General features: G+C 36.5%; 1 protein-coding gene across 1 annotated transcript in view; it reads right to left on the reverse strand.

Moving 5' to 3' along the window:
* The window catches only part of lrp1bb (low density lipoprotein receptor-related protein 1Bb), a 259,749-nt gene that overhangs the window by 153,769 nt on the left and 84,520 nt on the right, over positions 1 to 21,460 (reverse strand). Inside the window, exon 3 of the mRNA XM_072397335.1 lies at positions 15,995 to 16,132. Coding sequence (XP_072253436.1) covers positions 15,995 to 16,132 — 138 coding nt within the window. The remainder of the gene's footprint in view (positions 1 to 15,994; positions 16,133 to 21,460) is intronic.

The following is a 21,460-nucleotide window of genomic DNA, read 5'->3' on the forward strand; positions in this document are numbered from 1 at the left end:
ATGATTTCAAAATGTCTTTGTCCAGATGGAGTGAAACAAGCCCCAATCATGATAGTACCATCACCATCTTTCAGAGATGATGAACATTTTTATAATAAATTGTAGTTTTCTCTTCTCAAAAAAATAATGCTTCATAACCAGGAAGCTTTGTTTTGGTGTTATCCATTCAACAATCCATCCGTGATAACATCTACCAACATCTCTCTAGCTTCACCATGTGATTGTTACAACATCATTCATTGTCTTTCAGTCTCATGATAGTAGACAGAGATGGGCCTGTATTTCTATGTGACCTATGAAGACTATTATACTCCTTCTTCTCCTTTCTTTCTCTTTAGCAAGTATGTTGCTGGACTGTGGAATACAACTGCAAATCCACTGCAGAAATAGGGAAAACATGCCACCCCTGAGGGTAACAGGAATCTTAAATTCCCTCCATTTTGACATTGTAAAAAGTGCTTTTCTAGTCTAGTTGACCAATCAAAGCACCGTTGCACTACTAACCACATTCATCCATTTACACACACACACACACAGACAACATATCTTAGTCCACACAATTTTACAGGCTACACAGTGCTGTTTCCCTATTACACACAACCACACACACCAATGAACGCATCGGTAGGAAACAGTGAGTTCAGTATCTTGTTCAAGGATGCTTTGACATGTCGTCTGGGGAAACCGGGATTGAATGACCGAGCTGCTGATTGGTAGATGACTGCTCTTTCTCCTTGGTCCCCCCTATCTGAATTTTGTAGTCTGAATCATTAAGATGTTGAAACTTTGGCCATCTTGTTAAGCATCAAAGACTCTTTTTCGTAGGTCCTCAGAAATCTTGTTTGTTCTCGCAATGATACGTTTCAACAAACGCATGTTGTAAGGGTGACATCAAACAGCAATCCCTCTCACATCTGATTGTCATCATATTGAGTGAAAACAGATTGGGTTCACATATTTGCATTTCCATTATTTTTATAAACTATTACATGTCCATTCATTTATCATTTAATTTGTGTGATAGTGCAAGGTTGTTGGTGGACCCAGACTCACAACTTGGACAGTTAAGGTCCAAAATCAAAGTGCATTACTCGATACAGACAAAAAAAGGGAGGCAGTCAGTAAGAGAGAAAAGGCAGATATCAGACATAAGGTAAACATTTAAGCTGAGTATGTAATTCAAATCCAAATAAATCATATGAAACAGAAATGCTGTAAAACAGGCAAAAAGAAGAAGACGACAAAAGAGTTGAAAGTCTTAATCATGGACTGGGGTTCTGGGAATAATAGTTGATGACTGCAGAGAAATACAGGACAAACGAGACCCAAAAACAACACCATTGGTCATCTGTCCATGCGAGCAGAAACAACCTATAATTATGTTACTGAAAATTAACTAATTTAGAAGAATCTCACATAAGCTTTAAACATTTTAATAACATAAGAAAGCCATTTGCAAAGCTAGAACTGCTTATTATTCATCAGTGATAGAGGAAAATAAGTACAACCCTTTATTCATTTACAGCACTGTAGCCAGGCTGGCTGAGAGTCCTAGCTCTGTCAAACCACATATTCCTTTAATTCTCAGTAGTGATGACTTCATGAGCATCTTCACCAATAAAATTGTTCATATCAGAGATAAAATGTATTCCTACTCATTCCTTTCCTCCCCAAGATTATAACTGCTGTAACATCAAGCACAGCAGCTTAAGAAAATGATTATGTCTTTGGACCGTTTCTGTCCCATCGCGTTCTCTGAGTTATGAATTATTTTAGCTTGATCCAAACCAATCAACTTTGATTTTAGAACCTATCCCAACCAGACTGTTCCAGCATATTTTTCCCTCACTTAACACTTCCTTATTGGATTTGTTGAATCTATGTTTGTGAACAGGCTATCAACTTACAGGCTGTAAGGTTGTCGTAGTTAAACGCTCTGATTTATTAAAATCCCCATTTTATGAATAACGTTTTTGAAAAATAGTTGCATCTCAACCTCGTGATCATTTACACAGAAATAACCCCTGTGAATAGTTTCAGACAGGATTCAGAGCATATCATAACACAGTAAGCACTGGTGAAAGATCTCCTCTTGGCCTCTGATGGTGGACTTATATCTGTGCTTGTCCTGTGGGATCTCAGTACTGCTTTTGATACAATCCATCACAACTTTTAATTGCAGAGGCTTGGATATGTTATTGGGATTAAAGGAACCACATTAGATTAGTTATGATAGGTTTGCTTGTCTTCCTCACACACCAGAGGGAGTCGTGGAAATTATCAGGGTAAGTTTTCTTTGCTGAGCAGATAATACTCAGCTATACCTATCAATGAAATAAATTAGTTGGTTAGACTACAAAGCATGTGTCAAAAATACAAAGACCTGGAAGACTGAAATTGCTGCTTCTAAATTCTCATGCTCATGCTCCCATTCACTATTAATGACATACTTAATTACTGCCAAATATAAACTTAATTAGAAACATGTAGTTAAATAGAATTTTTCCTTAGAAATCATTCAGCTTCAGATTAGAATACTCACTGCAATTCAACCTGACTTTGTTCTTTCCATAGAATAAACCATGATGAAAATTCTAAAAAAATATTACTTTACTCTCTGCTTTGGCCATACTGTTTTTTTCTCCATCATTATCATTTATGTATGTGCCTTGATAAACTCCTCAGCAATTCAAAGCTGCAGCCAACTATGACAACTGCACCAACGCCAAATTGATTGCTACTTCTGATAATCACACTTTCTACCCAGAAAAGCTGCCTGTTATATGCCATATGGAGTGAGATTCAGAGGTCACTGATGCTGCATCCAAACTTCATTTTGAATTCCAATTGGCTTGAATTGGACTATATTATTTAAGTGCCTTGAGATGACAATTGTTGTAATTTGGCGCAATATAAATAAAATTGAATTGAATTGAATTTAATTGAATTTAATTGAATTTAATGTAAGCAATGAGTAAGAAAGCCAAACACTTATGCAGTTCATGCAGTCAATTCTGATATATCTTAATCATTTGGGGGTTAAACTGAGTGAAAATGCACTGGACATATATGGATGGACTATTACACAGCACTTCTGGCAAAGTGGGACAATGAAAAGCTATAGAAAGAAACCCAATACAACAGTTGTTTAAAAAGGCACAGGGTGAAAATAGCCTGAGTTACCTCCACCTAGTAAAGCCACAGGCCAGTATATTTGTCTGCCTGGGTAGCTACATTGTCACTGGCAAATGCATTAGCATTTGAATGACCTGGTATAAATGCACTGCCTCTTCCTCTTCTGACTGCATTAAACTTTGAATACAGTGTGTATTAATGAAAAAAAAATGACACAGCCAGACAGCCTCTTATTGTGGTTCCCTTACAAGAATGTAAGAGAAAGTTGCTTTCTGAAACTCTAGCCTCTCTGCTGTACACAGCTAGCAGTAGCCAACTATGCATCTGCAGGATATTTGTACTTGAATTGTGACTCAGATTGGGAGACAGGCTGCAAAATATTGACACACTTTATTAATCTGTTGATTTTATTGCCATTTTATTGTTTATATTTAATCAATGCATTTCAGTATGTTTATGTTTATATGAAAAATATATATTAGGTATATAATATCATGTACTTCAGTGAAAATGATGAGTTTAGAATGTTGGCTTTTAATAGTATTTCCAGATAGCAGGTAATTTGTTTGTAAATTGCCAGCCCTTAACAGATGGGTCAAAATTATTGTTTCATTAATTCATCTCTGTTTACTTATTCTCAAGATTGTGTACGGACCCCATGTGAGCTATGCATTATTATTCATCGGGAGGTAAGGTACCTAGCATGCTTCCCTGTTGTGTAGCAGTAATCAAATGACTACATGCCGGGCTGAGGATATTCAACGCTAATCCTTATATCTGCTCAAAGACACCTGATGATGAGCTTTCCCTCTTGGCAAACACAGAGTGCTGGGGGGATTGTGTATCTGGAACTGAGCCTGCTTTTCACATATCTGGAGCTATGCAATGCCACCTCTGCGTGCATTAGTCAGTCATAAAGTGTATGTTGTAGCCATGATACTGTAGCCCAAAAGTATGCTGAATGTCAAAGAGTTAGTCTTTAAGTCCCTTATAAGAGTTTGCTTCCTGTTATCGCTCTTCATTCACTGCATGTTCCTAAATCTATCTGTAAGAACTGGCCCGAGGGGTGGAAAAAGTACACAGAGTTAGGAGTGATTATCAACCAGTATATGGTTTATCTATTTAGAGTGTTTTCGTTGAACTTTGAAAAACTGCCAAAAGAGCATACACAATATTTCATTTGCAGCAGAATAAAACCAGAGTCGTGTCCACCACTATGGAGCTCTATGAAATTCAACTCTAAATTTCTCTAAGAGAGACTTTTAGTGTGAGGGACACATGAACTGGAAATCTGACATGTGTGTCGAGTAGTCAAGGCAATTCTAGATAAAGCCCTGATTTAAGACTTGTATTGTGCTCACAGAAATCACATGACTGAGTGAAACCTTGCTCCCATACAGATACATGATTAGTTCACATGGCGATTTGTGCATGGATTTGCATAGTTATTTATTTCACTCCAGAGTTTTTTTTTTTTAATCAGTATTTAATTGAAAAAGCAAGATACTGTGATATTCTCATTAGCTCAACTGAAACAGGTGGAAATCAAATGTAAAATTAAACAAAAATATTCATACAGCAGGCTGAAATAAAACCAGAAATGAGTTCCAGGGCATTTTATGATGGTCACATCCATCTTGTTTAAGTCTGGCATCTTATATGTGTGGAATTACAGCCACATGCATTGTGGGTTATTTGTTGGTCGTAGTGTTTGAGATGTAGCAAGTTGTAGCAATATTAGAAGAGGGTATTAACAACATCTTTAAATAGCTGATGTGGTGTAATTAAATGATAGAGTTTGAAGCACTTGTGTGTTGACTAATAATATTATAATATTACTATATAACTTATAGGACAGGTTGCCGCAGTGACGCTATCCCTCCATTAAACTCTATATTATAGAAATACCGACATTAATGGATAAAGAATATTGAAACGAACTGTATTTTTTCAAGGATTTTTACATTCAATCTACAACACAATGATTAGCTGAATAGCAAGTGGCAAGAATAGCATATAAAACATATCAAGCATCATGTGCTTTGTCATCTAAAAAGTTAAATGACTGCCACTTTTCCACAGTAACAGAGCATATTCTATGAGCTTTTTACAAAAAGTTCATCCTAAAAGTATTGCATTTTTTTGTGAAAAGTTACTCAGTCAGAAGCACAGAGACATTTTCATTCATAACAGTATATGCTATACAATTTGTATTCTACTCAAACTTAATTTTCCATGATTAAACGTATCAACAGAATGATTATAGCAACTGCATAAAAAACTGATGTTTTTTCTACTACGTTTTCATATGATGTGATGTTAAAAGAGTTCAGATGAATGGAGCTCTGAGGTTTTTCTAATTTCAATTTGAGCATTGAGATGGCTGATTCCTTTAAATCAAATCAGTATAATTTCCATAAAAAAATCATTCAAACTGTCCGGTCCACTTTTCAAACAATGGGACAACAACCATCTGATTTAAAGCACAGGTACAGTGCAATACCAGTGTGTTCAAAAAGGTTATTACAATTATCAAAAAAACAGTAACAAACATTGTATTTTCAGTAATTCTGTACAATGAGTGGACAGTTTTTTAGACTCTTGAATCCAAAGGTTGAATTTAAGATGCTGGGGTTGGAGTACAACCAAATGTCACATGCATTTATAGGCATATCCATTTCCGTCTCAATACCTGGATCCTTCAAAGCCAGGCTACACTACAAAGTTTACAGGGTTGAAAAGCTTTACTGCTTTACAATAAATCCTCCAAGATACTCAAATGACTACAGACACATTACAAAACATATCAGTGTTAACAACATTGTTCTGTAAGAAGGAGGTTTCACAGAAATAGGTCAAATGAGTTTGACGTTTTGACACCACATTGTAATCTGCATCTAATGTGTTGAAATTATATGCTCACATAATCACACATTTACACAGTACAACAAATAATCATACTCCCTCTGGTTAAGAGGTATTGCTCTCTTTCAGGCTTTTTTTTAGCCTGGAAGGAATCTTTTTTTTTCACCTTTCCTCAGTAGCATGAGAGAACTTTTCCTGTCTGGTGAAGGAAAAGCTGGGCTCAGAGCTGGACTTGACGTATCCAGTTAATCTGACGTAAAAAACAAGTAACATTTATTAATCTAGTCTGTGCGTTTTTTGTTGTTGTTGCCTTTTCTCTTTAGGTGTAGAGTTGTCTTGCTGCTGCTGGTTAAGTGTGTTTAGCTCCAGGCAAGAGCGTGATACATTTCCCCCACACACGGATTGATTCCCTTCTGACTGTCAAGGAGAAACTTCAGCATGTCAAGTTCTAAACTTCACCCCATATTCAGAAAGTCTATGAGCTGAGGTTCTATTTGAGAGTTGTTGAAATATTTTCTTTAGTTGAGGAATTTGCTTTTTCATTCGTTTCAGGAAATGAATGTGTTCAAAGTGTCATGACCCAGCTTAGTAGGGTGTGACAAAAGCGCAAAAGGACATGCAAAAGGCAAGCGATATGACTAAATAAGCACCTGGGTATCAGCATTTCGGTAATGTTTGTGTGGAATGTGTGATCAGTCTTATGTGATGCTAGTGGTGAGTAGAGCAAACCAAAGATCAACCAAAAGAATGCATAGCAGGGATGAGAGACTATGCTGGGGCCTTAGCCTTTTATAGCTACTGGGCCCAGGTGCTCTGGAGAAAGGAATCACCCACTTAGGCTCTGGTAAATCAACCTATAGACAGACGGAATTGTAAGTCTGTGTTCGTAGAACACCTTAAGAATAACCGGGGCCATCACGGTTTAGCAAAGGTTATATAATGTAGGTTACTCAAAAAATACCACTGCACAATACCCCTGTTTTGGAACCACAGTGATAACCAATCATCATGAAACAAAAGTCACAACAATGTTTAAACTAGAGCAGGATATGTGGCTTTGCTGAAAAACAAATCAAAATACTAAAATCATCAACTAGATCATGTCAGCTCAAACTATTCATTTAAAAACAAACTCAGTCCAAATGGGCCTGATTATGTTGTTCCATCATCATGCATATCATTATATCTTTAGCTGTTATAATAGCTGCAGTGACTCAGTAGCCTTATCAGCTTCTACATGAAGCAAAGAGAATTCAAATTTCTGTCAACTTGTTTTAAAAAAGTGCAGAAGCACTACATTTCTGGTGCTTTGGGAAATATATTCCCCTCCAGAGGATCACACAGACTAAGAAACATCCCTCTGTCTCGCAGATCACTTGAGCAGAAATTTCTCAGACCTTCCACATTGAGCCACACAGATGGCCCTCTATGAATGAAAATGGTTGCTTTCTTTCTTTGCCAATATTAACAAGAAGTCTCACGATTGGCAAGAAAAGACTAACCCAAGGCTAAGTCAGATGGCCCCATCTGGCCTAATTATGGCCTCCCCTTAGGGATGGTCATGGTCTTTGTCTGTGAATTACCCACCTTTTCCCCACACTCTTTTTGCATTCAAGGTCTACATTTGATGAGGGACCAAATTAAGATGCAAACCCAACAGAAAAAGTACACCCATGGCTGGCCAAAGGACCATTAAACAAGTTCTCAAGCATAAATAGGAACTTTAACCAAATCCCACATATGTTGCTGTGGTTGGTATCCTCTGGGTGGCATAAGTGACAGGACTCTTTCCACAGCTAGAAAAATGGGTCATATATCCTCTTGGGTTCAAACATCCAAGGGTTGTGTGTAGGGAAATATCATTTTATTATTAATAAATGTTCATATTATTTTATAGACAAGTTTTTAGAACGAAATGTGAGTAAGTTTGCTTTGATGTGACAAGGAGCTGGTCGGATGGTGAATTCCCAAAGAAAGTGAGGGATACACGCACATATACATGTAGTCTTGAAAAATGTTTTAAAAACCCATATAATTCTGTAGCTCTAACTTAGGCTCAAATGTGACAGTAAATGTTGGTAATCCTTCAAAGCACAATTTGCCAAGAGATTTGAAAACTGGTGCACAGCCAGGCTACTGACATGTCCTTGAATATTGGAAGAAACATCATGTATGTGGGTGTCAAAATGTTCCTGCAAACAATGAAATTTTAATTCTATCCACCCTTGAGGAAGAAAATCCGTTGTAATAGGATTTGATGACACCAGATTGTTTCCTCATATTAGATAGAGTAATGATATGAGGGGCAAGATATTGTCACTCATATCATTACTCCGACTGTGGAAGAACAAAGTAAGATGCATAAAATATTGATTGCCGGTGTCTACTGCTGTTGATATAGCATGCACTGGGGTCCAGCAGTCACTCATAAGCAGTGATACCACAAGCATTATAACCTCTCAAACAACAAAACGGAATCCAACACTGAATATAAAATGAGATGAGTTTGCTTCTTGTAATTCTTTGATAAATTTCTTGGAAATGTAAGTCAAATCAACAGATCCATGTATCTGGAAGAAATAAATAGAAAACAGAACACCACATAAAATTACAACCTCATATTGTCTGTTAAAGTGACTGCAGCATGTTAGAGTACCAAAATATAAAACAATACACATTGCAGTGTAGCACAGGGGGAGAAAAATGATCACTTTGACTACTTACTGCAAATGATCCATCCATTAGAGGGGCAAAAATTTAATAAATATGCTAATATGTTACATTCTATGAGGCTGAATGACAGCACACTTTTCTCAACCAACTGAGAAACAGTGAAAAAAAAAAAAATAAATAAAATTATAATACAACTATCAAGAGCATCACTTATCACAAGCTCTTTCACCCAAGAGAAAAGTGTTTGCTTGTTTGAGTTGTCGTAATGAAAAGTTAATCAAGTGAGATAATTGAATGTTGTTCAGAAACAGAGGCTGGGAGGGAGGATGCATGTTTGACATTCCTTATTTTTCAAAGGGCTTATTACAAAAAGGAAAAGAAAAGTATAAAAAAAGGATCAAAACGTTAGAGTCAGAGACCTTCAGAAACCCCAATTACTGTACATATTTGACTGAAGAAATAAAGTCAGGGTACTGTTTTCCTTTAGTGTTCTACTGTAATTCAGATCTCCGAGTAACTTAAAGTGTGTGTTATCCTGCAAAGTGCAAATACATCATCTTTGATTAGATGTGCTATGACAGAGAAATCGCAGCTGCAAGAAAATTAAGATAACCCTTATGCTGAAGAATAAAATCCATATATTTTGAGATCAAATACATTAGAGAGCCTGTCAACACCAAGTGCTGGGAGGAACAGCCACACCTCATTAATGTAACACCCAGTGGTGCTCAGAGTATTAGTTTTACTGACAATTTCCTGTTGGACTGAGGTTCACACATGTTCACCTGATTGAAAGTTCAATCAGATATAAAATTACAACAGCGTAACCAGTTTAAAAAATTGTTTGTCTGTCATTATTAACCTAAATCATTTAAATATATTTCTTATAGGGTATTCTTCAACAGGAAAACATGCAATAACCTAACCTTTTAAGGCTTCATAGGTCAGGATTGATCTAAGTTTAGCTACAAGAGATTTACTTTAGGGGAAGACCATAAAACATGTTGCCAGATTTAAACATATCTAAAATCTAAATCGAATCTAATGTAAGGCATCTGTGCATCCCATCAAAACCAAAATCATTGCAAATGTGACATGAAAGAGTTGCAAGTGGAGCAGATAAGTCGAAACTGTGTCGTTACGTTTGTGTATGCTTAATATAAACTCTGTATGACTTCTTTTGGTTGTATTCCTCCAGTGAAGTGATGTCATTGTCTCAGTAGTGGTGCCTTACTGATTAAGATGATAACTGCTTTGAATGAGGTGCACTTACAATGCTGGTATGAACAATTACGATGCTGTGTTGATATAATTTGCATAAACAATGACCAATGTGGCAAACTTTTATGTGTTCGCTTTGCAGCACTACTGTGAGGAGTTGACACTGATGGCTGTGTCCACTGCTTAAAAAGCTTCTAAAGCCTTTCTTTGCAGTCTATGCTCTTTCAAGATTTGGGTTTGGTTATGTTCTCTATTTTAGAACCCCACAGCACAGAGCGGCAGCTGGTTCAACTGAGGGTTAAAATCTTCATATTTTAACTATTGTATAGTCTATAAAAGAGAATTGCATATTAAACATTTGGTAGTTGATACAGATCATTGATTATCTGCTCCTAACTGCACAAACAGAGAGCAAAAACAAATCACGGTCAAAAAAACTTCTCTACTCGGTTGAAAACCTCAGAATCAGAGGGATAAAATGGAATCGCAAGCGGCAGCAATAACTGTGGTGGGTTGTTTTCTGAGCAGTTAAGCAGCTCATTTGTTGGCAAAGTGCGCGTCAGCACATGCATAACAGTTTTAACTGAACATCATATTAGAGTAGGGGTCTGGATATGTGTTCAGTATGTGAATCAAAAGTATTGTGGGATTTTTATAGAGTGACTTATGCATTCTGAACTACCGCAACTTCACAGGCCTCACTCTTCTGAGACCGAAATATTATTAAAGCATGTATGATATCTATTGTGAGCCGCTTTTCATATTCAAATTGACCCGTTTTGTGCGTGTGTATTTTTCCCCCTGCTCCACACTTCACCGTCAACAAATGGGCTGATTCTGCAGTAAATGTCAAGTACTCATGAGCTATTACCAAATAAGGTTGTTAATGATTAATGTAATGGTGCGGGTCGAGCTTAGTCTGAGATAAATGCACTGGAGTACTTATTAATGTGTTGTCTAAATGTCACTAGAAGTGAAAGATGCTGTGAACTGCATGTCGTTCTCGACCAATACCTTTTACATGTATACTGTAACTACTCACCCAATCATCTATGATATGAATGACACAATCTCTGCGAACAGGTAAGGGGTTGAATCCAAGGGAATATTAGATGCTATAGACATTATTAGGCTGCGTTTCAATTTATAGGATAATGAAGGAACTTACCACATGAAATCAGCAACTAGAATTTATGCTTTTAAAGGGATATTTAGTCAATGAAAAACTTTTTCAATTACAAAATTTTAAATTGTAATTAGCTATATCATTTATTATCAGTGTAATATGCCAGGTATGTGGAATCCACAGTATATACTTTTGATAAATTTTTATAAAAGCTAAGAGGGAAAATATGACATTGAGATGGTCTTACTCTTGAGAAGTTACACACCAAAGGCAAGAAGAATAGATGAAGATATTTTTGTTTTTCCTGTTATAATCCATCCGTAACATGTTTTAACATGTACTGTTGGAGGCTGTTGTGCTATAAATTGCATGAAAATGCACTGTGAAGAAAACAATCTCATACAGGCACAAGCTTGTAGCCATACAGCCATGAAAACTGAGCCCAGGCTATGATTACTTTACATCTCCAGTTTTTGACACATTAAATCTAATGCTGATGATCTGCCAGGGCATTCACACAAAAATGGCTGTTTTCATTATCTGCAATGACAGAATATTCCTAATAAAGGGAAGTCATGGTGAGCTAACGTGATAATCCAGGTAATGATTCAAGTGACTGACATATTTAGTAGAGGAGGATACAAATGTGATGAAAAACCAAAATCTTCTAAAGTTGAAGATAAAAAGTGATATATAGCAATTTAAAGGCTTACTATTGTAAAACAATTAAATAAAAAGTAAGATTTAGTAAGAACACTGTTTTATTGTTCAATTAAATTTCTGCACCATTTACACAGTAGTCAAGTCTGACTCGCTGACGTTTAATTTGAGACAACAATGTGACAGCACAGATATGGCACTAGTCAATCAAAGATCTTTGATCATCATGATGCACCACAGCTTGGTGCTTATAAATATTCATATGTCCTTAAATGGAAATTGGCACTTTAGAAAAGACTAGAAAATAATTAATGTAATATCTTAAATTACAGTATTATGTTCTGAATTACAACTGGTATGACCACTTTAAGATAAAACTAATTCTAATGCAAAATTACACATTCTCACTGACTAGTTGTCTACATATGGAGTCATGATCACAAGACCTTGGTATCTACTTTCATTCCCAGTGATGTGATAGATTTCAACAGAAGTCCCTTAATGTTTTAGCCAGATCACAGCAAAATGCTCTGTGATACATCACTGTGTTTTCTGTGTTGCAGAAAACAAAGAGTTTTATTTTCTAATCTGTGCTTGTCATCATAAAATGTAAATGTATCAAGCTTCATGTGACAAGCTGAAAGTGAGAATGTGCCAACACAAAGTAACCTATTTGAACTTTTTTTTTTTCACTACAGTCTTTTGAAATAAATATGTTTGTGTTCACTTTCTGGGACTGCCCTGAAGATATTATATGTAGCCTGAGTTGTATTTATTTAGAAGTGACATTTGTCTTCCTCAGTGCAAGCAGTAGAGACTTCAGAGCTCCCACAGCGCAGCCATGAGCATGCGATTAAGAATGAGTTTCCTGAAGGTGAACAAAAAGAGTTTGGTGATTTTCCATCTGGGCACCTTCATATCAAAGCCTCTTGGGATGCTCAGCATGTATATTCATAAGAGGTGAGCAGAAAAGGGAGGGAAAGAAACTTTTAAAAGAGCCAGCTGGTTGCCTAAAACTTCACTTTGGTGACCTCAATTTCTCATGCTCCAATGAGTTTGGTCTGTCCATGTGAGATTAGGTATATGGTACAATGCTTGTCCCTGAGTGAACTTATCCAGAGTGTTGGCCTTAAATAGAGTAAAACAAGCTATAATGTATTGTAGTCAACAGTAAATTGTGGGGGGAAAGAAAAACATATGATATGAATACATGAATTATTAAATTAATAATCAATATTTTATACAGGAGAAATGTATTCATTGAGAAAAAAAATAGAGTTTTTGCTTTAGGCAAGGAAGATTTCAAAGCAGCTGACTGCAGTGTTACATTTAAATGTGGATTGTTAGTATTCAAGTCACACATTGAAACGCAGTGCTGTATAGAAATTAAGTGAAAAAAGGTGGCACGCAAGCCATCAACAGATGAAGGATGTGACATGACATCAGAAAAGAAAAATAACCAAAACATTTGTTTGTTTACAAGGTTAAGATGCTATTGAAACCAGACCACAGAAACAACTCCGGAGTGGTCAGGGCAACATGTAAAAGCGCAAAAACATTAACCTGTAGTCCAAATTCCCAACGCAATTGCACATATGTGCACTAGCCAAAAGTAGAGCTCACACTCTGCAATCTAAAGGACCCAAAGGATCTGTTTCCAACAGCCAGGTGCAACTCAGTGCAGGACACTCTTCAGGGGTTCTATGTCCCTTTCCTGACAGATCAGAACTATTTTGGCAGTATGACTGAGGCCTCCCAAACCCAGATTATTTAGGGTCAACAGTCTTTTTTTCTGCCATTACTAGTCATAGACTTTATTTTGAATATGCCAGTCTGAATGGCTCTGTCTTCATGCTTTATGTCTAGTAATGAATTACGTTACTCATCAATGACATAAATAGAAATTCCACATCATCAGTAGCCTGGATCAGTAGTGGATTTTGTTCTATATATGGATGCACAGATATATCAGCTATCTGATGATAGACAATACTCAGCTTGTTGGCTACAATTGGCCTGTCAGCAAACAGGAAAACATCAATGAATGGTGCTAAATCATATGTGATATGTCCTGGTTGTGTTGCATTGACTTTGTCCTGAAACTGACAAGATTTATGTTTATTTACATTGAATTTTAAATGACTGCAAAAAGAAAAAGACTAATCATGTTGGTAAGGTTTTAAATATGCTAAAAATGTATTTTAATAATGGTCTCTTTTTCATAAATATTTTTTTATATGAGAGAATTTGTGCACATTCAACAAAGGTGTGATGAAGGGCATAAATACTGCTTAGTTATTTCCTTTAACGCATATTTCAATGTTTCCCTGGACTCAGAGAGGAAAAAAATAAATAAATACATTATGTGACAGCTATCAACCATCAGCAGAATAACAGTCTTAAACATCTGTGTGGATATATAAGCCCAGAATTTTACAACCCATGCATCCCTAGTTCCACACTACAACTGCAATCCAGGAGCTGCTCAATCATGTTACTGAGAGCTGATAAAAAAAAGGATTATTCAGCCTGGTGCCCACATTTATCCATTTCCAACAGTCAGCCATCATTATCAACATTAAAAACAAAGAAACAAAATTCACAATAGTCCCTTATGGCTTTATGCTTTCATTAGAAAGAAATCATTAGATTTGGAAAAACATGTCGCCTATACTGTATATTGGGGTAGGTGTGTGTACACCTTGATATAACAATGTATAAATTTTATGAGGGTGCTATGAACAAGAAAAAATTCTCAGTTTAAGTAGAGACGTTTCAATGTTCTCTACGCAATTTCGGAGGCTTAAGGAACGGCCATTACTCACAATGAAAGACAGCTGCAGTGAAGGTGAACAAAATAATATCTGTAGCACTATGAAGGATAACTGGCTTTGGAATACCTGAATTCTGACACTACGCACAACATTATGCAAAGCAGTGTAAAAAAATTAAAATGCATCAAGGAACAGCCAAGTATTTGATGGCTTTATCTTTCATTTACCCTGCATTTTAAATTAGAGAGTAAAAAAAAAAAAAAGGTTTTATGTGGAGGTCCTGTGACTTTGATCTGTAAAACCACTTTAAGCTGCTTGAGTACTGTACAAAACGATGTAACATACAGAACCTCTTCTGTTAGGAATTTATAAAAAGCACAGAAGCATATGAAGTTTGACAGAAAAAAACCAAACATCTAAAGACTTTTATGTAATCATGAGATGGATAAATATATATTTTTGATTAACAGCTTTTAGAGAATAATGCAATTACAATATTAGCATTCTGATTGTTTTAAGGAGGACAAAGCTTTTATGCGTTTTATCTTTTTCTTGTGTCTTTAAATGAAACTTTATATTTTCTGCAATAGAAGTTTTATTATTATTCTTATGAACTCTAGCTCTAGAACTCTAGCATTACAAGAATGGATATGACTTCACCTGTGCAGCTGCAGTTGTAATAATGTTTATATAAGCCATAGGGCTCGATGCACTCTTAAGAAATGTTGTATAAACACATACAGTTATTCATCTGAGATTATCTTACACACCTAAGTTTCTCAAAGTTTTAAAAGCAACAACCATATACTGCGAGGTATGGGATTTTCTACTCTGACAAAAAAAGCTGACTTTTTCCTTCTTTACAGCAGTGAATCAGAGGCTGCTACTTCCTACCACCTCGGACTCACACAGAGACAAATCCCAGCATGACTTTTAACTGTCTTACAGGTCAGAGAAGGTTGTGATTTCTGCCTGACAGGTGTTATTGTTGTGCCAAGACCGCAGGAATCACAAAGCAAACTTGCCTTATCACCAAAGTCAGGTGCCCATAGCAGGTTGGTATACTTGCTAAGAGAATGAGCAACAACAAAAACTTGTGTACAGGACAACACCTGGTGCTATTGGCCCGCTGTGTCTCTCCCTGTTCTGACAGCAAAGATGAGGACAAGTCACCTTGGTAACGGGTTTACCTACAAAACTTGAAAAGTGCCAACTGCTAACTTTCATTATCCGCAATCATGCAGGTGAAGTAAAGCCTAACAAAGGGCAGGTTAGACAGTTCTTATCTGTTGGGTTATATTGTGAATATTAATTCAAAGCACATTAAAAAGAAATGAAAGTTAAATATTTTCCTTCGCTACATATTTCACCAATTCAATACTTATTTAATGGGTAAAATAAATTACACAGTCTTAGAAATCCAAATAAGACGAGCATGATCTGATTAATTACCATGATAATGAGAATACTTCTCATCAATTTATGTATTCTAAACCCAAGGCAAAAAGAAACAGGATATGGAAGCATCATTAAGTCTTACCTCGACAGTGAACTCCCTCATCATACCCATCCTCACAGTCTCTAGCCCCATTGCAGAGCTTGTTGAAATGAATACATTTTTTTGTCCCGATACACTGTATGTGGTTTAGAGGACATCTGATCACCACCTCTTGAGCACCTAAAGCAGAAAAAGGAGAAAATTGAATATTTCAACATTAATAAGTCATGTCTACTGCAAAAACTAAATGAGCTTCATGTATTTTCCTATTATTCTTCTCTTGGCATTCGGATAAAAACTCACAGTTGGGGACAAAAAGGAAAAAGAAATTCAGTGCATGTAAAAACATTTTTCCTTTTTGTGTTATGTCAAAGTGCTACTTCGGCCTCTTTTATAGGTGGAAGACCCTATACATATGGAAATCTATGTATACTTTACAGAATTGTTCTTTACGCACAACAGATGTTCGCCACGCTGCCATGTGTATGAAATCCTATAACTTAACTATCTGACTCCCACTGTCAGCCACCCAAACAGCAGAGAGCAGCTGTTTAAGGATTCATGAGGCACATAGGTGACCCTTATTCATGTGGCAGCCCCAGTAGCACATAAAATACAGCTGACCGGTAAAGCTAGCACTGTAAATGTGTCAAATTTCCAGCTTAACTACAATGATATCAATTATCATTGTGCCACTGCAGGCACTTAATTGGAAGATTTATTATCCATGTGATGAGATTTGTAACAATCCCCAGACTTCTCCCGCTCATAAGAACTTACATCCCAGCCCTCACGGATGATCTCGACTGGACAATTACTAATTTGCAACATCCATTTCTACTTAGGAAGGTAAGAGGATGCCACAATTAAGGAGAGAAAGATGAAGAGGGCCGTCATCCTGTGGACATTTACAGGAACGATATGTTGACAAGGAGGTGTAGGTTTGTTCCGACAGTAACGACTCATCACTCTCCTCCCCAAGCATTTTATTGCCCTAAAGCGATGGCTGAGGGTTTCTCTAAAAGAGCGTGCGTCTTGGCTTCAGCATTTCAAGCACCAAAGTTTTGCACCGTTTCCATACTAAATTCAGGTATGTCCGCTAGAAATGACCTTGTCCCTGATAGCTCATGTTTCACACATGAGTAAACCGACAGCCCAAACCGCTGGGCTCTGGAATATGAGTTTCATGCTGGACTTTGATATTTGTACTTCACAAAGACTCTGAAGAAAAAAAAAAAATTTTGGGAAATTCTTTTCGAAATGATGGATACTAATAATAAATGTTAGGAAATATTATCTTAGATTTTAAAGCATGACTGGTCTAATAAATCTGTTGTTTTCCTGTCTACAGACACACACAGATTATCTTTGAAACAAACAAAAAAAGATTGACACCTTAGACTTTGGAATCATTGCTTTTATAGGGGAGGTGCATTTTATTCCATTTTACAATGGTATACAGCCAAAATGCATCTGCATACAACTGAATTATAACATGTTGTAAGTTACTTTTTAAGTGTGTGTAAACTTGTAAAAATGAACTGTTAAAGGTCTGTAAATATGTTTCAAAATACATCAGACAGATTTCAAACATTCTGACACTGTCACAGAACATCCAACTTAGTGCCCCAGTGTCCACTTGGCAAATGTGCTATTTAACACACAGCTATAAGGGTCTGTGACAACATAACAGTGCTGTCAACCTCTCCCTTTCGTAACGCGCCACATGGGTTCTAATCTAATGTGATAAGGGGAGGAATGGTGCATGAATATTCAGTGGCGCTGATCTGTTATGCAGGGGTACACAGATGGTCTCTTAACAGCTGAGGTGCTCAGAATTCTTCTATAATGTCCCAAACTACTGTACTACACTGGGCAATTGCTCAAAGTAGGAGACAAGGGATAGTTCCTCTCCGTCCTTTGTTTCCCATTTCAAGGTGCCAATGACACTTGAATCTCACACTTCTCCAACTGCATGTGTACTGAGTTGCAAGCAGCAACATAAATTCAAAGAAAAGGGTAAATAAACAAAATTCTTCAATTAATCATATAGTCCTAGAAGCCATTAGTCTCAGGCAATATTATGTTTTATAAAGTAGCACAGCTGCCAGAAAAAAAAACATTTTTCAATCATAGAAACCAAATATAAGGGCAACACTTTCTTTTTTTTTCCTTTTTTTTTAACTTGTGGATCACATGCACAAATTAAATTTTAGCAAAGGTTCAGTGTCTTGCCCAATCACCCTTCGACACGTGACCTGAAAAAACCAAGGATTGAACCACTAGAAACAGTCTTTGTTTGATGCCACCATTACCTTCACAGATGCTATTTTGCTGGTTGCCTTGGTTAGATGTTAACAAATCACGTTCCAATTAAACTTAATTTCTTTCTGGTTGGGATTAGACAATAACATTACCTGGTCAGGGTTAGGACTAAAAAAAATGTATACTCTTTTTCAAACATAACTACAACTGTCACCTTCATACATGCCATTTTCATAGTTCACATGTAGTTGCACTCACAACCACGAGAGATCATATTTTCTCACAAACGTAATCACAAGCTGTTTCAGCCTGTCTCTCATGAGGTCAAAGAGGAGTGTCATTACCTTTTAGGTAAAAAAAAGGTAGTTTAGGCTCTGCACTATCCCTAATCCTAACACACAGAGTCCCAGCACTCTTCACCCCGAAAGCCTTCAGACTACTCACACTTTCATGATGATGTCCTGCAGTTTTTGGAGAAAAAGTCTGATTATTCCCATGAAATCTAAAATATCTTTGTCTAGGTGATCACAAAGAGGAGAGAGTGATATATCAGCCTACACAGGTTGTTTCTTTGCAGTCTGCTGCACTTACCCTGGGTAAACATATCCAGAAACTGCGAATATACAAATAGATAGATACAAAAGATTAGAAAACACAAAACTGTAGTAGCTCCTTGTTTTATTACTGAAGGTAAAAAAATCATAAATTATTCTATATATAAGCTGTGCTATCCCACTATTGGTCCATTTTGTTTAATGGATTTGATCCCTTGGTAAGTGGATAGATATATTCATTGTTGTATGCTTATTCTGGCAGAGAAACATTTGAATACAGCATCGATATTTGTTAATGTATCACATTACAATACTAAACTGTAAATTAAAATAGAGCAGTAACATTTAGTCTTAATACTTCACATTCATTAAAAGCACTGTTGCAAGTAGCCCCATGTTTGTGTTGCAACACATCTTTTTCATGGCAAACATTTTGACCTGTCACAGGACAAGTGGAAATAATAATATTAATGAGGATCCATTTGACAGTGAGTCAGTTTTCAAAACAGCACAACAACCCCTAAGTAGATTGCAGTTAATATTAATACATCTGCTACTTTTCTGCAATGACAACTCAAAACAGCTCCTATAAAGGAGCAGTTTTGCTGACTATGAGGTTCATAGTAAAAGTATGGTTCAAAGTGAGAATTATGTGTGATGTACAGTCTGCAACAAGCGAGAATGCTGAGTTTCCTTTAGAATTGTGTCTTGTCTATAAATTCTCACATGATGTTAAGTTTTGAAAATACATTCTTAAGGTCCATTTACAACAGCCAACAATGAACTATAGGAACATCTGAACCGCTGAAGTCTGTCTTTCTTGACTTTTTGGTATGTAACACAGTGTCTGCACTACTAGACCCTGTCAATGTTTTGTTTTTCTTTTTTTTCATTAAAATCATTCTGATTGGCTGCTCAGTGTCGCTGAAGAATCCGCCCTTCTAGGGCAGGGTCTTCTTATTATTTGTCTCTGCCTCGTGCCTCCTCATTGCAAACGACTCTCCACGAGTTCTCACAAACATAACTACACACCAACATCTTTGGTAAGCAACAATGGTGTGATAAGACGCAAACAATGATTTGTTAACTCGTTTTTTCTAAATTTAGTCTTGATTACATGGTTGTAGACTTGTTTAAGTTTTCAGGAAAATGTCTGTATACTATCTACCAAAATATTGTTTGTCAGAAATGCACTTTTTAAGCTAAACATTCATAAATATCACAAACAGAGTCAAGTTAGTCTATGAGGGTTTCAGGATCAAATCTTAAGGTGGATAATGGGCAATCTAAGGTTAGAGTCGAACACCCATGTCCACATGCAAACATGGCCACAATCGCATGTAGACTTTAAATTTTTAGCAGCTCATTGTCACACAATCTTGAAATCCTGAAAATGTTATGTCTTTATTTAGGTCGTGCTTAGCAGAGAGAAACACATTTTGCTCTCTGTGCATTTAATGAACAGTGCATCCTATGGGTGTCACAAGTAAGCTTTTAGTCTTTAAAATATTTTGATAATAAAATTGCTTCTATTTGCTTAATTCAAGGGTAATACGGAGGAAACGGCTAGGCCAAACTAATACCTCCATTTAATGTAATACGAAAGGCTTCAAGAGGGAATTTCAGCATCTATGTTCATTCTGATAATCACGTTAATCTAAGCCAATGCCAGTTTGTGTGGAATAATGAATTCCTAAAAAGAAAGAGAACCTATGAGACAGAAGCTTCTTAGACCTATAAGTAGGGGGATTAATAATATCCCCTAGAAATCACAATTTCATTATCTTGATTTATGGCTGAAGTTGATGATCAAAGTCATCCCCTGATGTGTGACCTAAAGGAACACCAATGTTGGTTCCAAAATAGATTTAAAATCGGTACTAATCTCTTTTGTGGCGAATCCTACAAATAAAAAGTTGGTATTTACTGTGTGCACCAGATCGTTCAGCCCTGAGCTCTTTTTTTATTTTTTTTTCCCCCTCATGAGCACAGAGTGTGCAAATAATTTTGATGAATCTGAACCAAAGCAAAAATGTCAGAAAAGCAGATAGAGCAATAGGTTTTCCTGCACTGAGCTGTGCCTTGGTGCAGCTATTTTGCCTGTAGGGCATTAATGACTTTCTTATTGATATGCTGCTTTATATAGTTCATCAAATTTACCTGCAGAGAAACTGTAACTGCGTATCACCTCCACTGCAGAGATTGAAGGAAACAGCAACACATGCAAGAAGACAGAAAGACAAGCAAAGTGACCCACCAGCAGGTTTTCAATGAATGAGTTTCACATTAAACATTTCAAACACTTGCACTCACTAAAAGTAAACTCAAAGAAGGACGGCTTGGAAGAACGATGCTAAATTTATTTGGGATCTACCTTGCTGACCTAATCACCTAGGGCTGGGGTCAGCAACTCGCGGCTCTGCTGCCGCTCCGGAAAATAAATAAGAAGTATTTCATTTAAATGTATTTCAGTTTGTTCGTTTTTTTTAATTAAACAAATATGTCCAAATATGTCACACCCACCGTTATTGAGCTTTTCGACCCCTGGTCGGACAACCATTTTTTCAAAAGTTTCAAGAGTTTAAAATGTTTTTGCTGCAAGCTGAAATTAAAATTAAATTTTCTCTGTAAGAGTTCATTGAATTCATAAATGCAACACATTGTTTTTTTGTTTTTTTTATACATACCA

The sequence above is a fragment of the Leuresthes tenuis genome, unplaced genomic scaffold, assembly GCF_036924035.1.
Source record: "Leuresthes tenuis unplaced genomic scaffold, fLeuTen1.0.hap1 SCAF_12, whole genome shotgun sequence".
Taxonomy (NCBI): Eukaryota; Metazoa; Chordata; class Actinopteri; order Atheriniformes; family Atherinopsidae; genus Leuresthes; species Leuresthes tenuis.